Raw genomic sequence first — 19,486 nt, forward strand, 5'->3', positions numbered from 1 at the left:
CTGTAATTCACATTTTATAGAGAAAATGATTTTAACATTATAGGAACCTGCAACAAAATATATTTAAAACAATTTAAGAAATGTTTCTCTCTTTAAATCGTTTCTCAATACGAGCAGTTCTATGCTTTCTTGTTAACTGAGTTCGTTTTTCGTAGTTTCTCATGGCCTTGTTCACATCGTCGTTAAGCTCAATTATACGTTGACAGATTTGTCTTTGCATTTCTTTACGCCGAGTTGCATTTTTTCCTGGTGGTGCAGGCCGGCCATCGGCGTATGACCAGTCCGGAGTATCTGCTAGTGGCCCATACTTTAACATGGGTTTTTGGTCTGGTTTATTGTAAAACTCCTTTTTAAGCTTTCCGCAAACTGAAGGCGAGAACGATATTCTTCTAAAGAAACTCGGGTATAAACCATGATGTGTTCTTGCTAAACAGCAAATTCGCAATGCATTCATATTAGCATCCAAATGTAAGAATAAACCTAAAGGTAAGATTAGTGTTTATATACGGATTCTAATACCCACTACACGAACACACGCATTTCACAATTCGATGACCTCAAAACAGGTCAACCACTACGCACAGCAAATGTGCTGGATTGGAGTTTATATACTAGATTTCCCCAAAGTGTTTTGTAAGGTTTAGTTAACCAACAGTCAAATAATAAGTTGAGCAAAATGTATATTTACAACTAAAGTATACAATTAAAAAGCATTTATTTAGGGCGGATAAGCAGAATAACTTTTTAAATATATTATAACATATTCGTGTACAATCAAATAAAATCATATTTAAAGTAGAATGACAATTTTTGTTGTGTGTTAATTCATATACTATCCGTGTTTCAGACAATTCATACAAAAGTAAGGAAAGCGCAGAAGCCTATTGGTATATACATTGTGCATATAAATTGTTGTGATAACACAATAACTTTATTAAGTTACTGTACAGATTTCTAAACATCTGCATGAATTACGTGTTGTTCAAGTAAAACCACCCGTATGTAATGTACCCGCATTTACAAAATATGGCGAAAGTTATTGGTCTTATGTAATATACCTTGTTTTAAAGGAAGTAAATCGGAACTGAGAGTTCGTGTGGCCTGTTGCAATTCCTCGCGGTGTATTGAAAACTCTTATTTGTCCCGTGACCATGACGTCACAGACGAAGTGACAAAGGCGCTATGTCTCTGTTATAAAGAATGAAAATAACAGAGTTCCACAAGCGTGAAGTAACGTTATACGGGTTTATTTCAGGCGTTTTAAACTATTACGTTTTCTGGCAACTATGTGATATGATTTTACCAACCCTATGATGATTTGTGTTTTTATGTCACACAGAATTTTTGTTTACAGAACCTTAGATTACTTAGCTTTTCCGTGACGCGCGTATTTAGGGTGTAACTAACAGATCGAACAACTGTATTTTAGTGTTTACACCTCTGCTGTATTAAGTAAACGTTTCTTCGTTCAGTTCTTTTTGCATTTGGTAAGTCCTAATTTAGAGTTATTGAACAAATCCAATGTATGCTACCAAAGGTATTTGTGGTGTGGTAGCATTACTAGCATATATATGCCATACATAAGATACATTATTCAAAGTTTTATTGTGTAGGCTATGTTATATATTCTGTACAGTTTAGATCACTTTTTAATAATTAAATACACTTTAAAATGTTGTTTAAATGTGTTTCACTGTAAAAGACACCTTGTTTATATAATTATGTTATTCTGCAGATTTATAATGGCGTCAAGGAAGAAGACTTTATTAAAAGTGATTATTCTTGGAGATAGCGGGTAAGTGGTGTTGGTTCAATGCTATTCACACAAATACGTACTTTGCGTTTTTGCATAATCATGATTTGCTTGTTGTGTGGGTTGCTATTTTTTTGGTTACGCTTAGCTTTATAGTATAGGTTGGACTCATGTTTTTAATCAAATTCCGATCATTTAAACATAATTGTACATTTTGACCACCAAGCATAACCTGTTTTAGTATAAAAATATATTATATACTATTAATGGACAGTTTCACAGAATATTATGGTTTACCAAAAAAGTTTTAACAGCTATAAATATATGTATATAATGAATGTTGCAGAGTTGGTAAGACATCTTTAATGAACCAATATGTGAATAAAAAGTTCAGCAACCAATACAAAGCTACAATTGGTGCTGATTTTCTCACTAAAGAAGTTATGGTTGATGACAGGCTAGTTACAATGCAGGTGAATCATTTGACTGACATTTAGTAGGAAAACATGTCTTAAACAGGCATAACAAGTGTCGGAGTATTTGAATGGACAATTGGTTACCGCTGTCAGGGTATTTCTAGTAATTTTTAACTGTAAGATTTTAAAAGAACTGAAGTAAGTTTACAAAAGAATTTTTATATCTAAATTATTTGTTTATCATTATACTCAAATTTGTGTTTAGGGTTCTATTTGTATGAGTAAGGTCTTTGGGGCTTAGAGCTAAGGCCAGATTTGGTTGTTTACCAAACACTAAGACTGCTTTAGTCGGACATACTTTCGCAGCAAGGTCTTGAAACAAATTATATTATTTTAACTCCAATACTATTTATTCTAGACCACTGACCATGTTGCAAGACAGGTTTAAAGTTTAAACAGTTTTTAATGGTTAAGAATCAATAACTTTATTCTTCTTCAGATTTGGGATACTGCTGGGCAAGAAAGGTTTCAATCACTGGGCGTTGCTTTCTACCGAGGAGCTGACTGTTGTGTGCTTGTTTATGATGTCACAATGCCAAACACATTCAAAACCCTTGACAGTTGGAGAGATGAGTTTCTTATCCAAGCCTCACCACGCGACCCTGAAAACTTTCCATTTGTAGTAATTGGAAACAAGATTGATCTTGAAAATCGAGTGGTAAGTTATCATAGTATCACAAAGCATAATGTGTAACTCACAGTTAGATTTCTTTGTTTGTGAATTTGACCTATCCTCAATGTGTTTGAGTGACACGCACTCAAGGACTATCTCAAAAGTCAGTGTGCATTGTGTTGACAGGTATCATACAAGAGAGCACAAGGTTGGTGTCACAGTAAGAACGATATCCCATACTTTGAATGCTCAGCGAAGGACAACATAAATGTGGAACAAGCATTTCAAACTGTGGCCAAGCAAGCTTTAATGCAGGAATCTGACGCGGAACTCTTCAACGAATTTCCTGACCGCATTGACCTTAAAAATAACGAAAGCAAACCAAAATCTGGAGATTGCTCATGCTAGGCTGTGTTTACAGGTATCTCAAGTTTGACAGTGTTTTCCACCTCCGTGATATTTTCACAGTATATTCTGGTTTCCAAACCATCTTCATATGTTGTTTGACTTCTTCTGATAAGCAAGTTTAAGCTTACAGGTTTAATACTAATTGGTCCTTACTCTTTAGTAATGAAAGATACAGAGTGTGGTTCTTCTCCTTTCAGCCTGAAATTAATTTCTAATCTTCTTAAATTCTCCACCACGGGAAGTCCACTGATCTTGTTCCTAATCTGTTAAACTAATTATATTCGTTGTATGATATTGCTTCATGTATGTTACTTTTATCTTGTGAAGCAAATTCTGATTCTTGATTAAAATTTCACCAATAGCCCAATGCATCTATGCCTGGATTTACTTTTTTTTTCAGACAAATTAAAAAAAAAACTCTAGACTGCGTTATGTGTTTTTGTTCCATGTGTTTTGTGTGCAATAATTGTACATAAACCATCACCAATTTCATCACCATCGTTGTTTGTTGTTATTCCTGCAAAGCATCTCACACTGATATTTTCAATTTCCATGGTGACCTTACATGTTTGTACCACAGCTACAGTGGCATGTAGCAAAACATTTAGTTTAAATTAACTTGTACTCAATTTAACAAGTGTTTTGGTAAAAAAAATAATACTGACTAAACTGGTATATATATGTTTGCTACAATTTCTGCGATCAGAATAAATATTTTGAAAGAAAAATTTTACTTGGGTTGCTTGTGTAAGCGATTTAGATAGTCAATAATTTTGTAAACACATTTCCTTTTTTATGTTACCCAGCAGTTTTCTCAGCATTTGGTTTATGTTACCTACTGTTTAAAACTGTAGGTGTAGACTTAGGCAAGCTAATTATTATTGCAAATGACCAGCCTAGCTACCAACATCACAACCAAAAACCACAAATTCGATTGCAATTTCCTGCTTAACATATATTTCATTTTTCAAATGCCGACAATTAATGAGAAAATATACTTAAACCACTCACGTCAATGCACTGAAAGGTGGTGTAGGTTGAGTTAAAGCAGTGAGCTGGTATGAACTAGCAGACATATCTGTACAACACAATTGTATCATATTCATGTCTTTTAAATTAGCGGGATAATGTAGTTTAGTTTGTGTTAAGTTACAAAGCATTACACAGAATACATTCAGATTACGGACAGACTGGAACACGCACCTTAACTAAGTTAACTTACTAACGATTGACCTACCAACAACGTCACAGAAGAATTGAAATAAAAGAAAAAATTGAATCTTGTTCCGAAGCCCTATGCCCACTAGGCAAGTGTTCCTGTTTATATATGAAAGCTAACTTGAAAAAGACGCAACACAACAGTTAAAACCAATCAGTTGTAGCTATCAACTAGTGTCCATGTCATCATCAGCATTATTATTGTTAAGTGTGTCTTCATCGAGCTGGTGGCCATTGCTTGCATTCACCCCATCATATTTGAAGCTTGTACCCACAGCCGAACACGCGGGACCTCCCAACCCCATGGCACGAGGGCTGAAAATTGGCTCCAAGTACGGGAAGGTTTTATCAGGGTTGTCATCAAGCCAAGCCTCCATATCTTGCCGTTGATAGACAAGCATGTATGCAGCTTTTGTCTATAAAATACAAATAATATATTGTATTTAATTAGGTTTTATCACCACTATTTTAAAAATAATTGGGCAAGAACTATGTAATGTATCTTCCTTTACTGCTTGTTTAAGTACATTTTAACATGATACAGTAATTACGCTAACACTTCCCATACAAATACACTAATCTATCAACATAAGCTGCAGTGGTATACCACACTGCAACATTTAACAACATTATTGCAAAGTCATGTTTATAAATCATGCTTCAATTTCACATACAGTATACAGTATTGTGTTACAGTTTAACATCAGTGAATCAGTTTTCATGCTTCACTAACTGAAATTTGCATATAACACTCTAAATTAGGCACTCTCATGTTTACTGTACAAGGATATGACCTTGTTTCATGCGGTGTATAAAATAAGTCAAACTCAATTTATTTTCTGTTTTATTTAATATACTCTTTTTTGTAAATAGCTTGGTTTACACTTTTTCTTTTCTTCTCTATTTTATGGTGAAGCTATTTCCTTTCTATGGTCACTTCACAGGGGGGCCTCATAACACAATAGGCAAGTTCTACTATCACGACACAATAAAGCTTACAACAGTTCCTCTAAAACCTAACACCCAACTATCAAATTATGACATTGAACAATATTTAACAAAACATTCTTAGTTAAGAAAGGCTTGTTTGGAAATTTTAAGATATTCCTCTACTGCCAGGCATACATATATATATAAATTTCTGATTTCTGACATTAAAAATTCAACTAATAATTTACATAAACATAACAAATCGGAAAAAAACTGAACATTTTCTAGACTTGAAGTACTTACCACCACTCTATCTTCAGAGGATAGGGAGACACTACTGTCATCAAAATAATGCCACTGCTTATCAATATGATTCTTTGCATAGGCGGTGTAGTGGCCACCACCAAGCCCACCATAATGATTGGAAACAGCAATTAGATTGTAACATCGTTTTGGCTTGGGCAAACTGCCCTTGTTAGGATTAACAATGAAGTCAGAAAGATCTAGATCCCTGTTATGTAAAGGAGAGAAGCGATACCATTTACAATAATGTTAACTTTATAAGTAATTAAACATAAAGAAAATAGTCACTATGTCAGTTCTTTTCGGTGTCCAGCGTCCATAAAAGCACACTTTTAATATGGGGAAACAACTAAAACCTATGGGTGTCTGTTACTACTTAGATGCAAAAAAACAAATTTTCTTTAATGATAACAATAATGAAAAAAGTTAAATTTTACATTTTCTTTCATAAACCATTCCTTATATCCCTTAACAACTACAGTGTATTACCATCACACATAGATTACGTGCAAGGTAAGTATGAGACATAACATGAAATAACCTGGTAGGGAAGTTCACCAGTGTGTCAAGCTTGTCCCTTGAGTATCTGGTGTAAGAAAATCGCTTGAGGTGAATAATAAGAACAGGTGGAAGCATCCATAGATCAAATTTCTTGGTGGCTTGCTGGTGTTTCTTACAATCAGAACAATACCTGATGGTTTTTAAATTGTAATGTAACATTTTTTATAAATTACACATACATGTAAAGTTAAAAATTATAATACTTTTTTTGTGCCTATATTTGGACATTCAAAATGCACCTAAAATGGGGTTGAGGACCAAACCTACCCTACATTACAGGTTGCATGGATTTTTGTGCCATGTGCCTTTAACGATATAGACTAAAACCATGTGGTATACATTCAATACCACCACTGGTAATGGGTTATATTGGTTTGAATGAGCTCCATAGCCAGGTACACCTGCCGTGCTCACACAACAGGACTTATACAGAATAGAATTATGTGGTGTCTCAACTTGATACAAATTACCATTCACGCTTACCATGCATCGTCCTTATCAAGTTGTTCTTCAGTTGTAAATAGTCTCATGCAGTCATGTAATTGGACTCCACTATTTGCTTTCCTGATGTTGCAAGCTGCCATACTTTCATGACTTTCTGACACATCTGACCAGTGGTGTTGCATAAGTTGATGTTCATATACATAGTATGACCAGTCGGCAGTAATGTAGGTGTTCTCTGCAAACATGGAAAATAAAAAACAATAAATAAAAACTCAATACTCCCAAACAAATCTTTTAATGTTTTGTTCTGTCATTGTTATCATTAATCAAAACAAACACTTAGTATTACATCATAAAAATCACACAGAGGCCCTCCAGCGAGCAGGAAGTAGTTGTATGGCTTATGGCTGTCAATTATAATATAAAAGGTGTTTACTATTTTCAACAATGCACTGGGTGTTGGGGTGATAAACTGATTCTGACATAAACCCCATGTGCGTTTACATAAGGACCCCATCCATATGGAATAAGAATACAAGATATACTGTTTGCACTCTTACTTTAACAATCAAAGTAAATATTCATCCTCAAAACTTATTTACTTATTTTATAGCTAAGATATTCCCCTATCTTATCTTATTTTACTAACTTATTACATCCTCAAAACTTATTTTAATAATGCAGCTCATAAATACTGCCACTACTGCAACTAACTTAAACGATTAACTTAGAATTTATAAAAATGTACAGGTGGCTAACTAAGTACAATGCTCAAAAATATAGCCTATATATATATTTATTGTATAGCAACAGCTTTTAATTCCAAATAAGTTAAAAACATAAATTACCAGATAAATCCAGTGGCGAATCGGTGTCGTGTAAAACCCTTAGCAATTGAGTTCCGAACGAATTGACCACTTTCAATGAAAATAGTCGGTGCACAGAAGGTTGAACGCAATCCTGCGGTTTAAACAACATGTTTTAAGTCTGGGACCAAAATCCTGGGACCTCTGGATAATACTTAGTTTTTAAAATTGTTGCAATTTTTACATTAATACATTTATTAATAAATTCCATGGTGCTTCAACCAAAATTCGGGTTAATTAAAAATTAACTTAACATTAAGCATGTTTTTGACTATTTATAAGAATATGACACAAAAAAAACTAATCCAAATTATGATTTTTCTAAACAAATATTTCAGCTAAAATATCAAAAATAAAATTAAATGTACTTCATCCTGTTTAATGATATTTTTCCACAAACCTTTGAATAAATTCTCACCTCATCATCTTCTTCAGCTTTATCATCCATGTATTCCTCATCACAGATCAATCTTGCAACATCAGACTTTAGTTCGTCATCTTTTATATATCTCCTATAACATACATGATTAGTTAGTGGAAAAATAGATACCATTAAATTACTTGGATCACCAGTTACAAAATATTAGAGCACGACCGATTATCGGTTAGCCTATATATCGGCCGCACTTTTGGTGATTTACCGATTATCGGCAAGGGCAAAACACGGCCCATATTATCGGCGCTAAGTAATCAGACAGCCAGCAACGTGCGTACGTAAGAATTCATGCAGAGCGATACATTGTTCATAAGTGTAAACTCACTCGTATACCTAATTCAACTCGTTCGTAAAAATCTAACGTATTAAACTAGGTCAAAGCGTCTGATCACACGTCAAGTCAACGTGATACACAAATAAACTGCATTAACTGATAAATATAATGTTTGTTTAATGGAAGGGAGGTAAAATTTATTTGAAAAAATTACAAATTAACCAATTAAGTAGTTACAAGTTCACTAATAACTAACTAATAACAATTAGGCCTGTTAGTTCATTTTTATTAGCTATATCAGATTTTTCCGTTTTATTCAGTCAAGTTTTTTAGGTGCATTAAAATATCGGTTATCCGCAACTGAAATTTACAAAATATCGGTATTGGTATCGGTTTAAAAAAAGCTATATCGGTCGAGCTCTACAAAATATAGAAACCATGGTCTATTCATTGATCTATAGTCTGTCTTAGGAAGTATTGTGATATGTTAACCACTGATATTAACTGAAAACCTAAACTGGCAGAAGCCGGATCAAGACATGATACAGTTACATACACTTTTCACCAAGTACTTTATACATCAAGTTATACAACTTTAGGGGTGACTAAGGCGTGAATCAATATATCAAAATACACAAACCATGTGGCTTTGAGAACGGTCTTGTAAAGTTGTCGGTATGTTGTGTTTCGAATATCCACTGGAACAAGGAATGGTTGACCAAAGAGATGAGCGCTTGAGTTCGGACCACTTGAACTGGTATTATGTCAATGTCTTGTTATTAATGTATAGCAAGTTTTTAAGTCATAGATATAGTTTCAGCTTGAAATTAGAACTAAACCCATGACAAAACATTACATTCATATTTTACACACTTTTGTTTGGTTGTTCTTTTTAATTTCGAATCCAGACAATCCATAGAACTACTGATTCGGAACAACACTGTTTAGTGTTGTGCAGCAAGACACCCTGACCTACAATAACACAAACATCACATTTTAAACCATTTTCCCTTTATTTATTAAGTAACCACAATGGTCATTTAGAAAATGACACATTACTAAGGTAATGAATCAACCCTGCTCTAAATTTCTCTATGATCCTGATGTGGCTCGATGTAAGCTCTCACCCATACAGCGCAGAATGGTACAATACATTACAAATATATTTGCTTATGTAAGAAGTAGAAAGGCATACCTTAGGTGTCTCATATACACAGGCACCATTGTCATATTCAGAGGTTTCTGAAATACGTGGATGTAATCTTTCTCATAAATTCCATTGATGCCTTCATTAGGTTTGAAAACCTTGTGAAACCTGGACCAAAACAAGGGCAATTAATATTGTATTGGGATATTAGTATACTACTGTTATATTACATTATGCTACAATATATATTATACTAGCTCTTTACATCGATGCACCGCTGCTAGGAATATGTAGAAATGCTTAATTATAATTATTTTATTTCATTCAAATTCCGAAAGCATTTATAATCGACAGAAAGCATGAAATATATTGAGTTTAATGTAAAACACAAGTCTGTAGTGATAAAAAAATAATTTATTGTAACTTACTCTTACTGTATTGACCAGTGCTTCATGGAAAAACACTTCACTAAAACACAAAAACAAAAAGTTTTAAGTGCAATGTTACCTGGAGTTATAGACATCAGTGGCTGTCATTTCAGTGCTTGGTATGTTGTTAAGTTCAGATACAGCTTTACACAAATCTCGTATACAACCAGTCTTGTTTACTGTCACCTTGTACTGTGTTTAATAAAAAGTGTGTTTTTAGTTAAAATGTGGCCTTCTTACATTTATAGTAGTTGTCATTTCAAACTTGATACTGTATAGAAGTTGTTACAGTAGAACACGGGTACGGGGGCCTATATCCAAGGTTGCATTCTACTTCCATGCTTATCCCGCTTTTATGGCCACTTGTAAGTAAAATCGTCCATATACATGGGATCCTCTTTTGAGCCGAGTTTTACCTAATTACTTATCAGCATTTCAACTAAAAAACTCACCTTGTATATTTTCCCATCATACTTAAGTGGAACAAACGAACATTCAAGTGTTCGTTGTCTTTTCAAAGGAAGAGGAAGAGAGATGAAGCAGAATGGATCAAATGTCACTGAGATCCTTGGACACTCTGGACAATCAACTTTGCTCCGAAACAAACCATGTAATGTGTCAACAATGATTGAATCGTTGCGAAGATGATGGTTGCTCCAGGATTCTTCCGCCACAAGCTGGTCATCACGTCCATCTGCTTCTTTCATTTCCACGTATCTTAAAAGGAAATTTTATTTTATACCTCTATTGTGGATTTGTCGATATAGACATAGAGCAGGGGTTACTAAGCTGCAGGATGTAAGGTCCACATGAGTGGGTTATGACACAGTGTCATTTGGACTAAACATGCTTTTCCACATATTTTTTTTTTCAAAGTCTTGTTGATGGAGTTTTTAGGGTTGTGAATCTTCCTGTGTTGAAGTTTGTAAACTAGGGTGTGGAATATAGACAAGAGGTATCAAACTGTTGTATAAGGTATGACATTCGACTAATCATATTTTTCTGAGCTAAGTGCTAGGTAGGGAGGTTTGTAGATGTTATTAATTAGGGGAAATGTCCAGAAAATATCAAGAACTGTTTAGAAAGGTTATTTATACTATTAAACAATGTAAAACTAAAAAAAAAAAAAAAAAACTAATAAAACCAAGTGTTTAAAATAGTTGGATTACAAGACAAAAAGATAGAACATGTCAGTTTTATTGTAGGGATAGTTGGATTAAATATTAACCAACAATAAAGCAATGGTTCGCTATCAAATTTACTAAGTCATCAACTTTATTAAGCTACGTCCATCACATTACTTCTACTAGTAGTAACAACTATACAAAGTTAATGTTATATACATATAGCAATTTAATTAACATATAATGTTGGGATTGAAGGCTTACGACAAGATATATATAAAAATACTAATACAAGGATAATATAATAGTAATATCATGATGGTATAATAAGACTATTAACCCCGCTTTTTTATACCTTACATATTATATTAAACTCACGGCTTTTTGGAGATCCTGTTCAAATCTTCATGCAGCCCATCTACAAGGAAAGAGAGAAGTTCCTGACTATCATGTTGTTGATATCCTGAAAATCTTGGGGCAAACCGACCAACCTCCATCTTGAAAACAGAAAAAAATATTATTTACCGCTGCGGTTGTTTCAATTTAAACGGGAAAAAGTTACAATATATATAAAGGATTAAAGTAGAATTTCAGAAAGTTTGTGTTGTTCAAATTGAATTGCTTTTATTAGCAGAACCATTTTTTAATTGTAATAGAACAGACACACATGAAATGAATGCATGTAAGTCACATTTAAATAACTTATCCTTTTTTGTCATAGCAACCACAGTCGCTGCAACACGAGTGTCTTATTTCATACAACTTATGCTTGCTTACTTGTTACCATGTGTATAACTGTGAGGGTAATTTTTTTTAAATTTTTTCCAATAATAATTCGAAAAATCGTAGAAGACCACTGAGTTGGAGCAATTTTTGTTTAACGTGCCCAAGGAGATATACACCCACAATGCTAGCCGTGTTTAGCCTCATAGTGGTATGCTTTGGTTTAGAACTAGAGGTAAGCCATCATACCATTGTACAACACCGCCGGAAATAGTTCTTAGAAAAAGATTTAGCTACTGTACCTTAAATTCTCGTGGAGCAAATGAGGATTGCTCACCAGACCATATTGACTGAACAAGTCTTGCATATGCCTTGGCCAACTTGCCCCCCATGCCCAAAGGATTTGTTTTGTTTAGTTCTTTCTTGTATGTTTCATCTAAAATACATGAATACATGATTCCCTCTAAATTTAGATTTTTAAAAATACAAAAATAAACTGGAATAATAAAGTTATAGTTGTGCTTTAAACTACAATATATGGATGATTATGTAAAAGGAATAATTCTATTTTAATATCTATGTCTGTTTCATCATAACAATTTCATAATTGAAGTGATATGTCAACCCAATAAAAGCTATGCAAGAGACTAAGAATGCATAAATGTTTGAAAAACAAAAATACAATTTTATCACAAATAAAAAAACATATGTTTTCTTACTGAGAAAGTAGTTGCAGAGTGCTGGAACATTACTAAGGCACTGCAGTGCACTGTTCATAAAGCAAGTGTTGCCAAGGTTGTTTAAACCGCATAGACCTGCTGTTGAAACCCTGCCACGAGTGGGTGATGTGTTGCGTAAACCGTATGTATTTCTGAAAAAAAATTCTATTTTGGTAAAATTGACAAAGCAAACTTACTGTTATTAAAATATATATATAGGTGTGTGTATATTATTTTAAAAGGAGTTTTATATAGAATGAAGAAAATTGTTATTTTTTGTTATATGTGGTAGTACACAGAAATTGTATGCATAAAGTATATAAACATTCAGTAATTCACCATCTCCAACATATACTATTTCCACAAATAACACGATACACAGTTTTAGCAAAAAAATAAAATGTCTATTTAAACTGACTTTAACAAACATTATTTTGAATTTGACACATCAACCACTCATAATCATAAAACAGAGGAAAGGCCTGAATCATGTATTTAGCATTGTTAGCTTGGTACTTACACAGATTTGTGAGCTCCGTTCTGTGAGTTGGAACTTACATAGCTTGTTGTTGGTGTTGGTGTATGCATCCATTTTCCATCTTTCTTTGTTTCAAACACCACCACCTGTTCATAAGTTATGATTACAAAATAAAACTTACAGCAATATTTACATAAGGCTGCTATCAGATGTGCATGTGCCGATTGAGGTAATGTCTATATTAAATAGGTAATGTCAATACAAAGAGAAAATGAGATTTTTATGGCTGCTAAACAATAAATTTTCCAAGACTTTACTTCATACACTGCAATGTAAATATTGTGTGTTCAATGTTTTGCTTTTAAATGTAAAATCGACATTTAGAATAAAAATCAAAGGTAAAACTATCTCCATATGACAGATGTCATATGCAAATATTAAATATGTTTAAAGACATAAAAACCTACACAAAAATGTGGGTTTTATACACAGTTTTATTCAATTCTTAATTTAATGTTTATGATCACCCTTGAGTAGCCACATAGCCAAATGGTTCACAAAAAGTATTATGTTTTACACATTGCAGTTAAACTCTAAACTTGTCCCTCCTAAGACACAGCAAAGCCTTGGAAGCTCAGTTTTATCTCGAACATTTCTAAACCCACCTGACCAGGTTGCAGTGCACTGTCTTCAACAGATTTATGTTTTTCTAGGGATTCCAAACTAGAAGGAAGATATGCACTCCATAGTTTTACGGGTGTTTCTTCTGGGATTTGAAAGGTTTTACGAACCTCTTCTTCAATTTCACCTTTTAAAAACAAACGATTTTAACAGGGTAGAAGTAATAAAGTGGAGGGAAATACAGCCATACGGGCAAAAATATTTTTATTTTAATGTATTTATATATATTCTATATATATATATTTTTTTAAAGGCCTAAATTGGGTAAAAAGGTCTATAAAATGAAAAATAAACACTCATAAACACTATTACCGACATGCTCATATTCATAGATCAATGAATATTGGTCATTTTGAGTTAGAACTATATTCAGTCATTATACTATGACATGCGATTTCTTTAGTAATTTTGAAACTACCCTAGTGTCCTACCAACTGTGTTTCTTTTGCTGAAGTTTCGTTTCACAACTTCTTTCCTGTTGTCGTATGGTGATAATCTCAACTGCATTGGATAAATTTCCACGACGCATTTCTTAAAAAATGATCCCTGCTCTATCACCTGTTATGCAACACACTCAGTATATATATGTATATATAAAAAGCAGAGCTGAAGTCTATTGCATTTACGATACAAATAAATAGAACTTACCTATGTTTGCAACTATGTGTTAAATGTATTTAAGAAATGTCAACTTATAAGTTTGTTTCAAAAGCGCCTGTCCAAAATCACTAAATTTGAAAACGCACCTTCCTTTCAATTGCCATTCCATCAGCAACCAATCCATATGTGTTAACTAAATACTCCCAACCAGTTTTTGGGAGCATCACAAATTCGACATCTTCGGATAGATTGTCCTTCATTTGCTCATATGTCTCATCTGCAATGGAAATATAGAAGAGTTAGGTTAAAATAACAGTTTGATCTGTCATATTGCTAAGGGGAAAAGCTGTTATTTCTAACATTATAAATGCAGATACATACAGAACAGACCCAAATATTAAATAAAAAAAATGGTTTTAAAATTAGTTGGCTGATGTTATTAGCAAAACTTTAATACATAACAGTTTTGGAAGCTCGACACAGACCAGTAAATATGTCTGTGTTGTCTATTGGGCCAGGGTTTAGGTTTGAGTTGTTTTTCGATTCCCAGCCATATCCATCATTTTCCACATATTTTTTCCACTGATCATACCAACGTTTGTCAATGAGGTACCTGCAATAGGTATTAAAGTATACAAATGTTTTAAACGCTATCTTTAAATTGCACGAATGCAAGATTGAAAAGAAGGAACTTTTTTTACAATTTTGGCATGGTTTCATTCAGACTAGTTTACTTAATAGTGATTAAAGAAGATTTTGAAACGGGTTTGTTCAACAGTACTTATTGTTTTATAATAAAAAGGCGATATTAAATGACTGACATACCAAAGCTCATTCTTTTTTAATTCTTGATTTGCTAAACTCTGTATTTTCTTTTTTTCTGCTTCCAAATTTTGAGGGGCCCCTCCACCCCCCTTGTTTTCAGGCAGTTGACCCATTTTAATTAAAACTAAATAAACAAAGGTCTGTTACATAAAACTTTGACAATCAATTCACTGAATGCAGATGCAGTCTGTTACGGGCTCTATAAATAGCCAAAGCGCACGGACTTATTAATATGAACCATCACTTTCCTAGCGCACAATATGTTATGTTGCAAAATTCGACAGTGTATGATATAAAGTGTGTTAGATATGTTACATAAATCCTTAAATCATACCCGGAACTTAAAAACTGTACACTCAGAAACAGCGATGAAAACACGGACAGCGGTACATAATACTGTTTTCCGCAAATGGTCAACCGATTTCCGCAAATAGTAAATTTTATCATGGATCTTTAAATTTTTGTTGACATATCCCAAATGCTTGGATTTATCTTGAACCATAGATATAAAACGCCTACAAAGTGTACCAAACCGGCGAAAACCTGTTTGCGGGTTTTCGTAATTATTCCGAAAGTTTTTCAAATGCACATTGGTACGGATAAACTTTACGTACTGCGCACACTCCTCACAATGTGGTACACACTGCTGCAGACACCGCGTAACGCACTGCAGAACACGACACATTTCGGTACACATTACATACTGACATTTTGCAGGGAGTCGCTTGTATCCTCTATTTATTTGATGGTATGAGGTTATCGAACTAGGATACGCACAGATGTTTATTTGATGGTATGAGGTTATCGAACTAGGATACGCTCGACTCCTCATGCAGTTCCCAGGTGCTTCCGAAAGTGAAGTTTGACGCTGTATTGTATACATATCGTTAATATAGTAGGTCTACTATAGTGACCTAGCAATATTAGATGAGCCACGGTAGTTGAAAAATACTCCAATGTTATCATAAACTTTTTATTCTCGATTTGTATTGGTATTATGTAGCCGAAACTTTACCAGTCCGTAGGACAGACTGTATTACATACGAGACTCGGTGGCGCAATAAACACCTGTGTGTGCCTTTAACTCGAAGAGAATAAAGAAAGAAGCTCACACTTTGTGTTTGAATATAGGAGGAATATGGCGGCGGAATATGATACTAATCAAATGAGGGGGTTAGATAACCTGGGCGACGAATTTATCTGCAGTAAATCAAATACAATATAAGCATTATATATGTTTGTGCCAGATATAAGCGTGAAACGAAAAAAATAGGTTAGACTAGGTCATTGCTCGCCCCACACCATGTTCGTTCATTCGCTTGGGTGATGTTCAATCGCGTAGGAGCGGAACCAGTCTGCTGTATGTCGACTTACCACAAAACAAATGAGATCACTTTACGGGAATAATATTATCATCTTGCTGTAAGTTGGATAGTTGAAGCTAGACAGACACAGCAAGCTTTAAGTTAAAGTGGGCCTTAGATACTCATATAGAACTAGTGACAATATATATAACAAAAGACTGATAAGCTATGTATTAGGTGGAGGAAAGATTGGACATGCTTAGCAAATAATGTCTTAATATCCTGATCGTGTTTCAAACAATTAACAATGGTTTATGGAAGTCGTGAGAATACGGTTTTATATTTATCTGAATGATCTTTATTTACTACCAAATGGGACAAGAGAATAGGATAAAAATGTGTCCCATCTTTCCCCACACTGCTATATTATAGTTTAATAAATAAGTCGTATTATTAAACTATTGTTATATGTCTGCAAATCAAATTCGCTGGTTTTGTTTATTTTATCTCTAGTTCATTATATAATTAAACTATTCTTTGGTTGATTTGAAGTTTTCTATTTCATAGCACTCATGAGTTTTTCTAATGAATTAATGGCTCGACAACGTCCTGAAAGCCAACATATATACTCAGAAATACGAGATGTTGATAGAACTATAGCGAATGAAGAACTATATGCTCAACTAAACCGGATTGAAACCCTGCCGTATTTCCGAGATGTCAACCGCACCGAGGTAGGCTGCAGTCTCTACAATAGGCTACATATTTACCTTCTATAAGAAAGACGTGACACCTTATAGCACACAATGTCCAAATATTCTGATTGTTTTTAAACAATTTACAACGGTTTATGGGAGTGGTGAGGTCACGGTTTTATAATTCCTTAAACGTTCTTTGTTTATTACCAAATGGGACAAGAAAATAGAATAAAGGTGTCCTATCTCCCGCCACCCTACTTTTATAGAAAGTTGGGGTAAGTTGAGAAGTGGGAAAATTATAATTTTTTTCTTAAAGGTACCTATTTAAACTTAGACAAAAGACTTGTTAGCAGCATTATTTGCTAGTGTATTAAATCATAAATCCAATATCGCATAGTTTATTTAATTAGACTTAAATATATTTTTTTTAAATTAGGGTTACGGGAATCACATAAAGACTATTTTAAAGTTATGTATATAAAGTTTACGTTGCAAAAGATAGCACAACTGGATAGTTTCGGTAGGTAAACTACAATTTGCAGAATATTTTTAAAAATTCTTTTAATTTTGTGCCTCGTCTTGCCCCACTTTGTACTATACCTCTAATTCAATTCCAACTGTTATAATAACAAAATATATGAACAATAAATTACATATCACACGTTAAGACTATAATGAGAAGTAGTTTGTGCGAAATACAATGCAGCAATACCAAGTTTGTGGCAAAAATATAAACTTTATTATAAGTAAATATAAACTGTCTGGTATATTATTATGTTCAAATATACATTGTAGAATTGGCCACTGTAATTAATTGAGGAACCAATTGCTCATTCAATGACATACTCATGTTAAAATTTATAACAGTGCGGCGAGACATTCAATGTTTAAACTTTATTTTCAAAGTGTACAATATTATTTCGTGTTACTTATACGCGTAGTCAGTTAACAACGGTGTGTGGGGTCGCAACGAAACGGCATTATAATTCTTTGAATATTCTTTGTTATAACCACCAAATGGGACGGAGAAATAGAATGAAAAGGTGTACCATCTTCCACCACCCTATAACGTTTCTCGCTGTACAGGCGGAAGACATATTGGAACGCCATGCTAAAGAACCCGGAGTGTTTTTGTTACGCTGGAGCAGCGAACCTCTACGAGTGGCTATTACTTCAGTGTAAGTCACAATTATAAAGTTATGATATGTGGTATAGACCACATTTCCATAACTGTGGTATAGGCTTCAACAGCGGTATATTTAATGTCACATTTTTGAAATGGCAGAGTAAGCAAAGGACGAATTGCACATGTACAAATCATCGTTAAACAAGGAACATATCACCTCGAAAAAGACATTCCGTTTCACAGCATCCAAGATCTGGTTGCCTACTATGCTTGCCGCCCTATACCTGCTTTTACACAGTTTAATTCTGACGCACGGTTGACGTGAGTATTCGATATGCCATGCAATGCCTAAGAGAATATTTTGCCTTTCAGTTAATAATAATGTACGTACCACAGCAAACCTATTAAGAGATGTATTCGCCCTTCCTCTCAACCAAGAATCCCTGGTGTGTCGAGACCTCTACCACGGCCAACCATCTGCTATAGGTAATAGGCTATACTAAAATATATTTGGGATGTTTTCGTGTGATTTTTGGAGGATTTAACGAAATGCAATTTTCAGCTCACAAGACCAATACCGCTCATTTGGAGATACCGACGATACCCAACCAAAACACATTGTCCAGAGTAGTTGCCACTGTGAACGTCATTCATATACAAGCATGCGTTTACAAAGACGATAGACACTGTCATTTAAAGCTGTTAGTGTATGGCGTATGCAAATAATAGCCGAGAAACGAGCACTTTTAATGTGCGGTATACACAAGTAAGACATGGACGTCTTGTTACAGCTATGCAGGATGTTCTATGCAAAGTGGGCGGACTCTGGAAAGTGCGACGTGGATATTTATCCAAGCATGGAAAAAAAATGTAGCACAGCGAATTTCATAACGCATTTCATGACGTTCTTGTTGCATTTTATGACCAACAAAGACACGGTGATGCTGTAAAAACGACAAAACAATACTAAACATGTGTTGCTTCCGTATTCAAATTTATCACAAAATGTGTTTCTTGACGAAATGTGTTTAAATTTATCACGAAATGTGTTTTCTTGTTTCTTTTATTACACAATGTGATAAGTCATTACTCCCGAGCCTTTAGCGGACCGCACTACCGTTGGCAAGCACTTTTTGCTATTTGTGTTAGCTCAATAAACTTTTCTACGATAAAGATACAGCATAAAACTAGGTAAAGTAATTAATTTCCATCCTTCGAAACACTGCAGTTGTAGGTCATGGTCATATTGAAATTTAGAACTAAGCGTATGACGTCACATAAATGCGATCTTCGGACATTTCGACTTGTTGCGAAAACTTATCAGTTTGCTTTGCTATTCATGTTGCCCAAA

At 34.1% G+C, this 19,486-nt stretch overlaps 3 protein-coding genes across 7 annotated transcripts; 2 read left to right on the plus strand and 1 right to left on the minus strand.

The window, feature by feature from the left end:
• Positions 1-1,333: 1,333 nt before the first annotated feature.
• Positions 1,334-3,983, plus strand: LOC149742712 (ras-related protein rab7-like). 3 transcript variants are annotated; one of them, XM_089876501.1, is made up of 5 exons: positions 1,334-1,487; positions 1,736-1,795; positions 2,100-2,226; positions 2,669-2,887; positions 3,029-3,983. In XM_089876501.1, the coding sequence occupies exons 2-5, from the start codon at positions 1,743-1,745 to the stop codon at positions 3,248-3,250; spliced, it is 621 nt and encodes a 206-aa protein (XP_089732627.1). In that variant the 5' UTR covers positions 1,334-1,487; positions 1,736-1,742; the 3' UTR covers positions 3,251-3,983. The 3 variants fall into 3 exon arrangements, with proteins under 3 accessions (XP_089732627.1, XP_089732618.1, XP_089732609.1); XM_089876492.1 differs by lacking the exon at positions 1,334-1,487 and having other exon boundaries at positions 1,707-1,795; positions 3,029-3,263; positions 3,411-3,983; XM_089876483.1 differs by lacking the exon at positions 1,334-1,487 and having other exon boundaries at positions 1,707-1,795.
• Positions 3,984-4,184: 201 nt separating this feature from the next.
• Positions 4,185-15,366, minus strand: LOC149742713 (ubiquitin carboxyl-terminal hydrolase 15-like). 3 transcript variants are annotated; one of them, XM_089876193.1, is made up of 20 exons: positions 15,342-15,366; positions 15,008-15,131; positions 14,668-14,795; positions 14,329-14,459; positions 14,014-14,140; positions 13,567-13,709; positions 12,944-13,047; positions 12,424-12,575; positions 12,007-12,140; positions 11,360-11,478; positions 10,310-10,574; positions 9,937-10,049; positions 9,478-9,597; positions 8,923-9,036; positions 7,973-8,084; positions 7,555-7,666; positions 6,746-6,941; positions 6,243-6,392; positions 5,702-5,909; positions 4,185-4,884 (listed from the first exon to the last, which is right to left on the minus strand). In XM_089876193.1, exons 2-20 carry the CDS (start codon positions 15,118-15,120, stop codon positions 4,636-4,638), a joined length of 2,790 nt encoding a protein of 929 aa, XP_089732319.1. In that variant the 5' UTR covers positions 15,121-15,131; positions 15,342-15,366; the 3' UTR covers positions 4,185-4,635. The 3 variants fall into 3 exon arrangements, with proteins under 3 accessions (XP_089732319.1, XP_089732309.1, XP_089732327.1); XM_089876183.1 differs by lacking the exon at positions 15,342-15,366 and having other exon boundaries at positions 15,008-15,210; XM_089876201.1 differs by lacking the exon at positions 15,342-15,366 and having other exon boundaries at positions 7,991-8,084; positions 15,008-15,208.
• Positions 15,367-16,782: 1,416 nt separating this feature from the next.
• LOC149742714 (uncharacterized) lies at positions 16,783-19,224 on the plus strand. The gene is made up of 5 exons (XM_089876611.1): positions 16,783-17,045; positions 18,096-18,187; positions 18,295-18,456; positions 18,532-18,621; positions 18,698-19,224. The coding sequence occupies exons 1-5, from the start codon at positions 16,884-16,886 to the stop codon at positions 18,816-18,818; spliced, it is 627 nt and encodes a 208-aa protein (XP_089732737.1). The 5' UTR covers positions 16,783-16,883; the 3' UTR covers positions 18,819-19,224.
• The last annotated feature ends 262 nt before the right edge of the window (positions 19,225-19,486 follow it).

The sequence above is a fragment of the Ciona robusta genome, chromosome 1 (assembly GCF_009617815.1).
Source record: "Ciona robusta chromosome 1, ASM961781v2".
Lineage (NCBI taxonomy): Eukaryota > Metazoa > Chordata > Ascidiacea > Phlebobranchia > Cionidae > Ciona > Ciona robusta.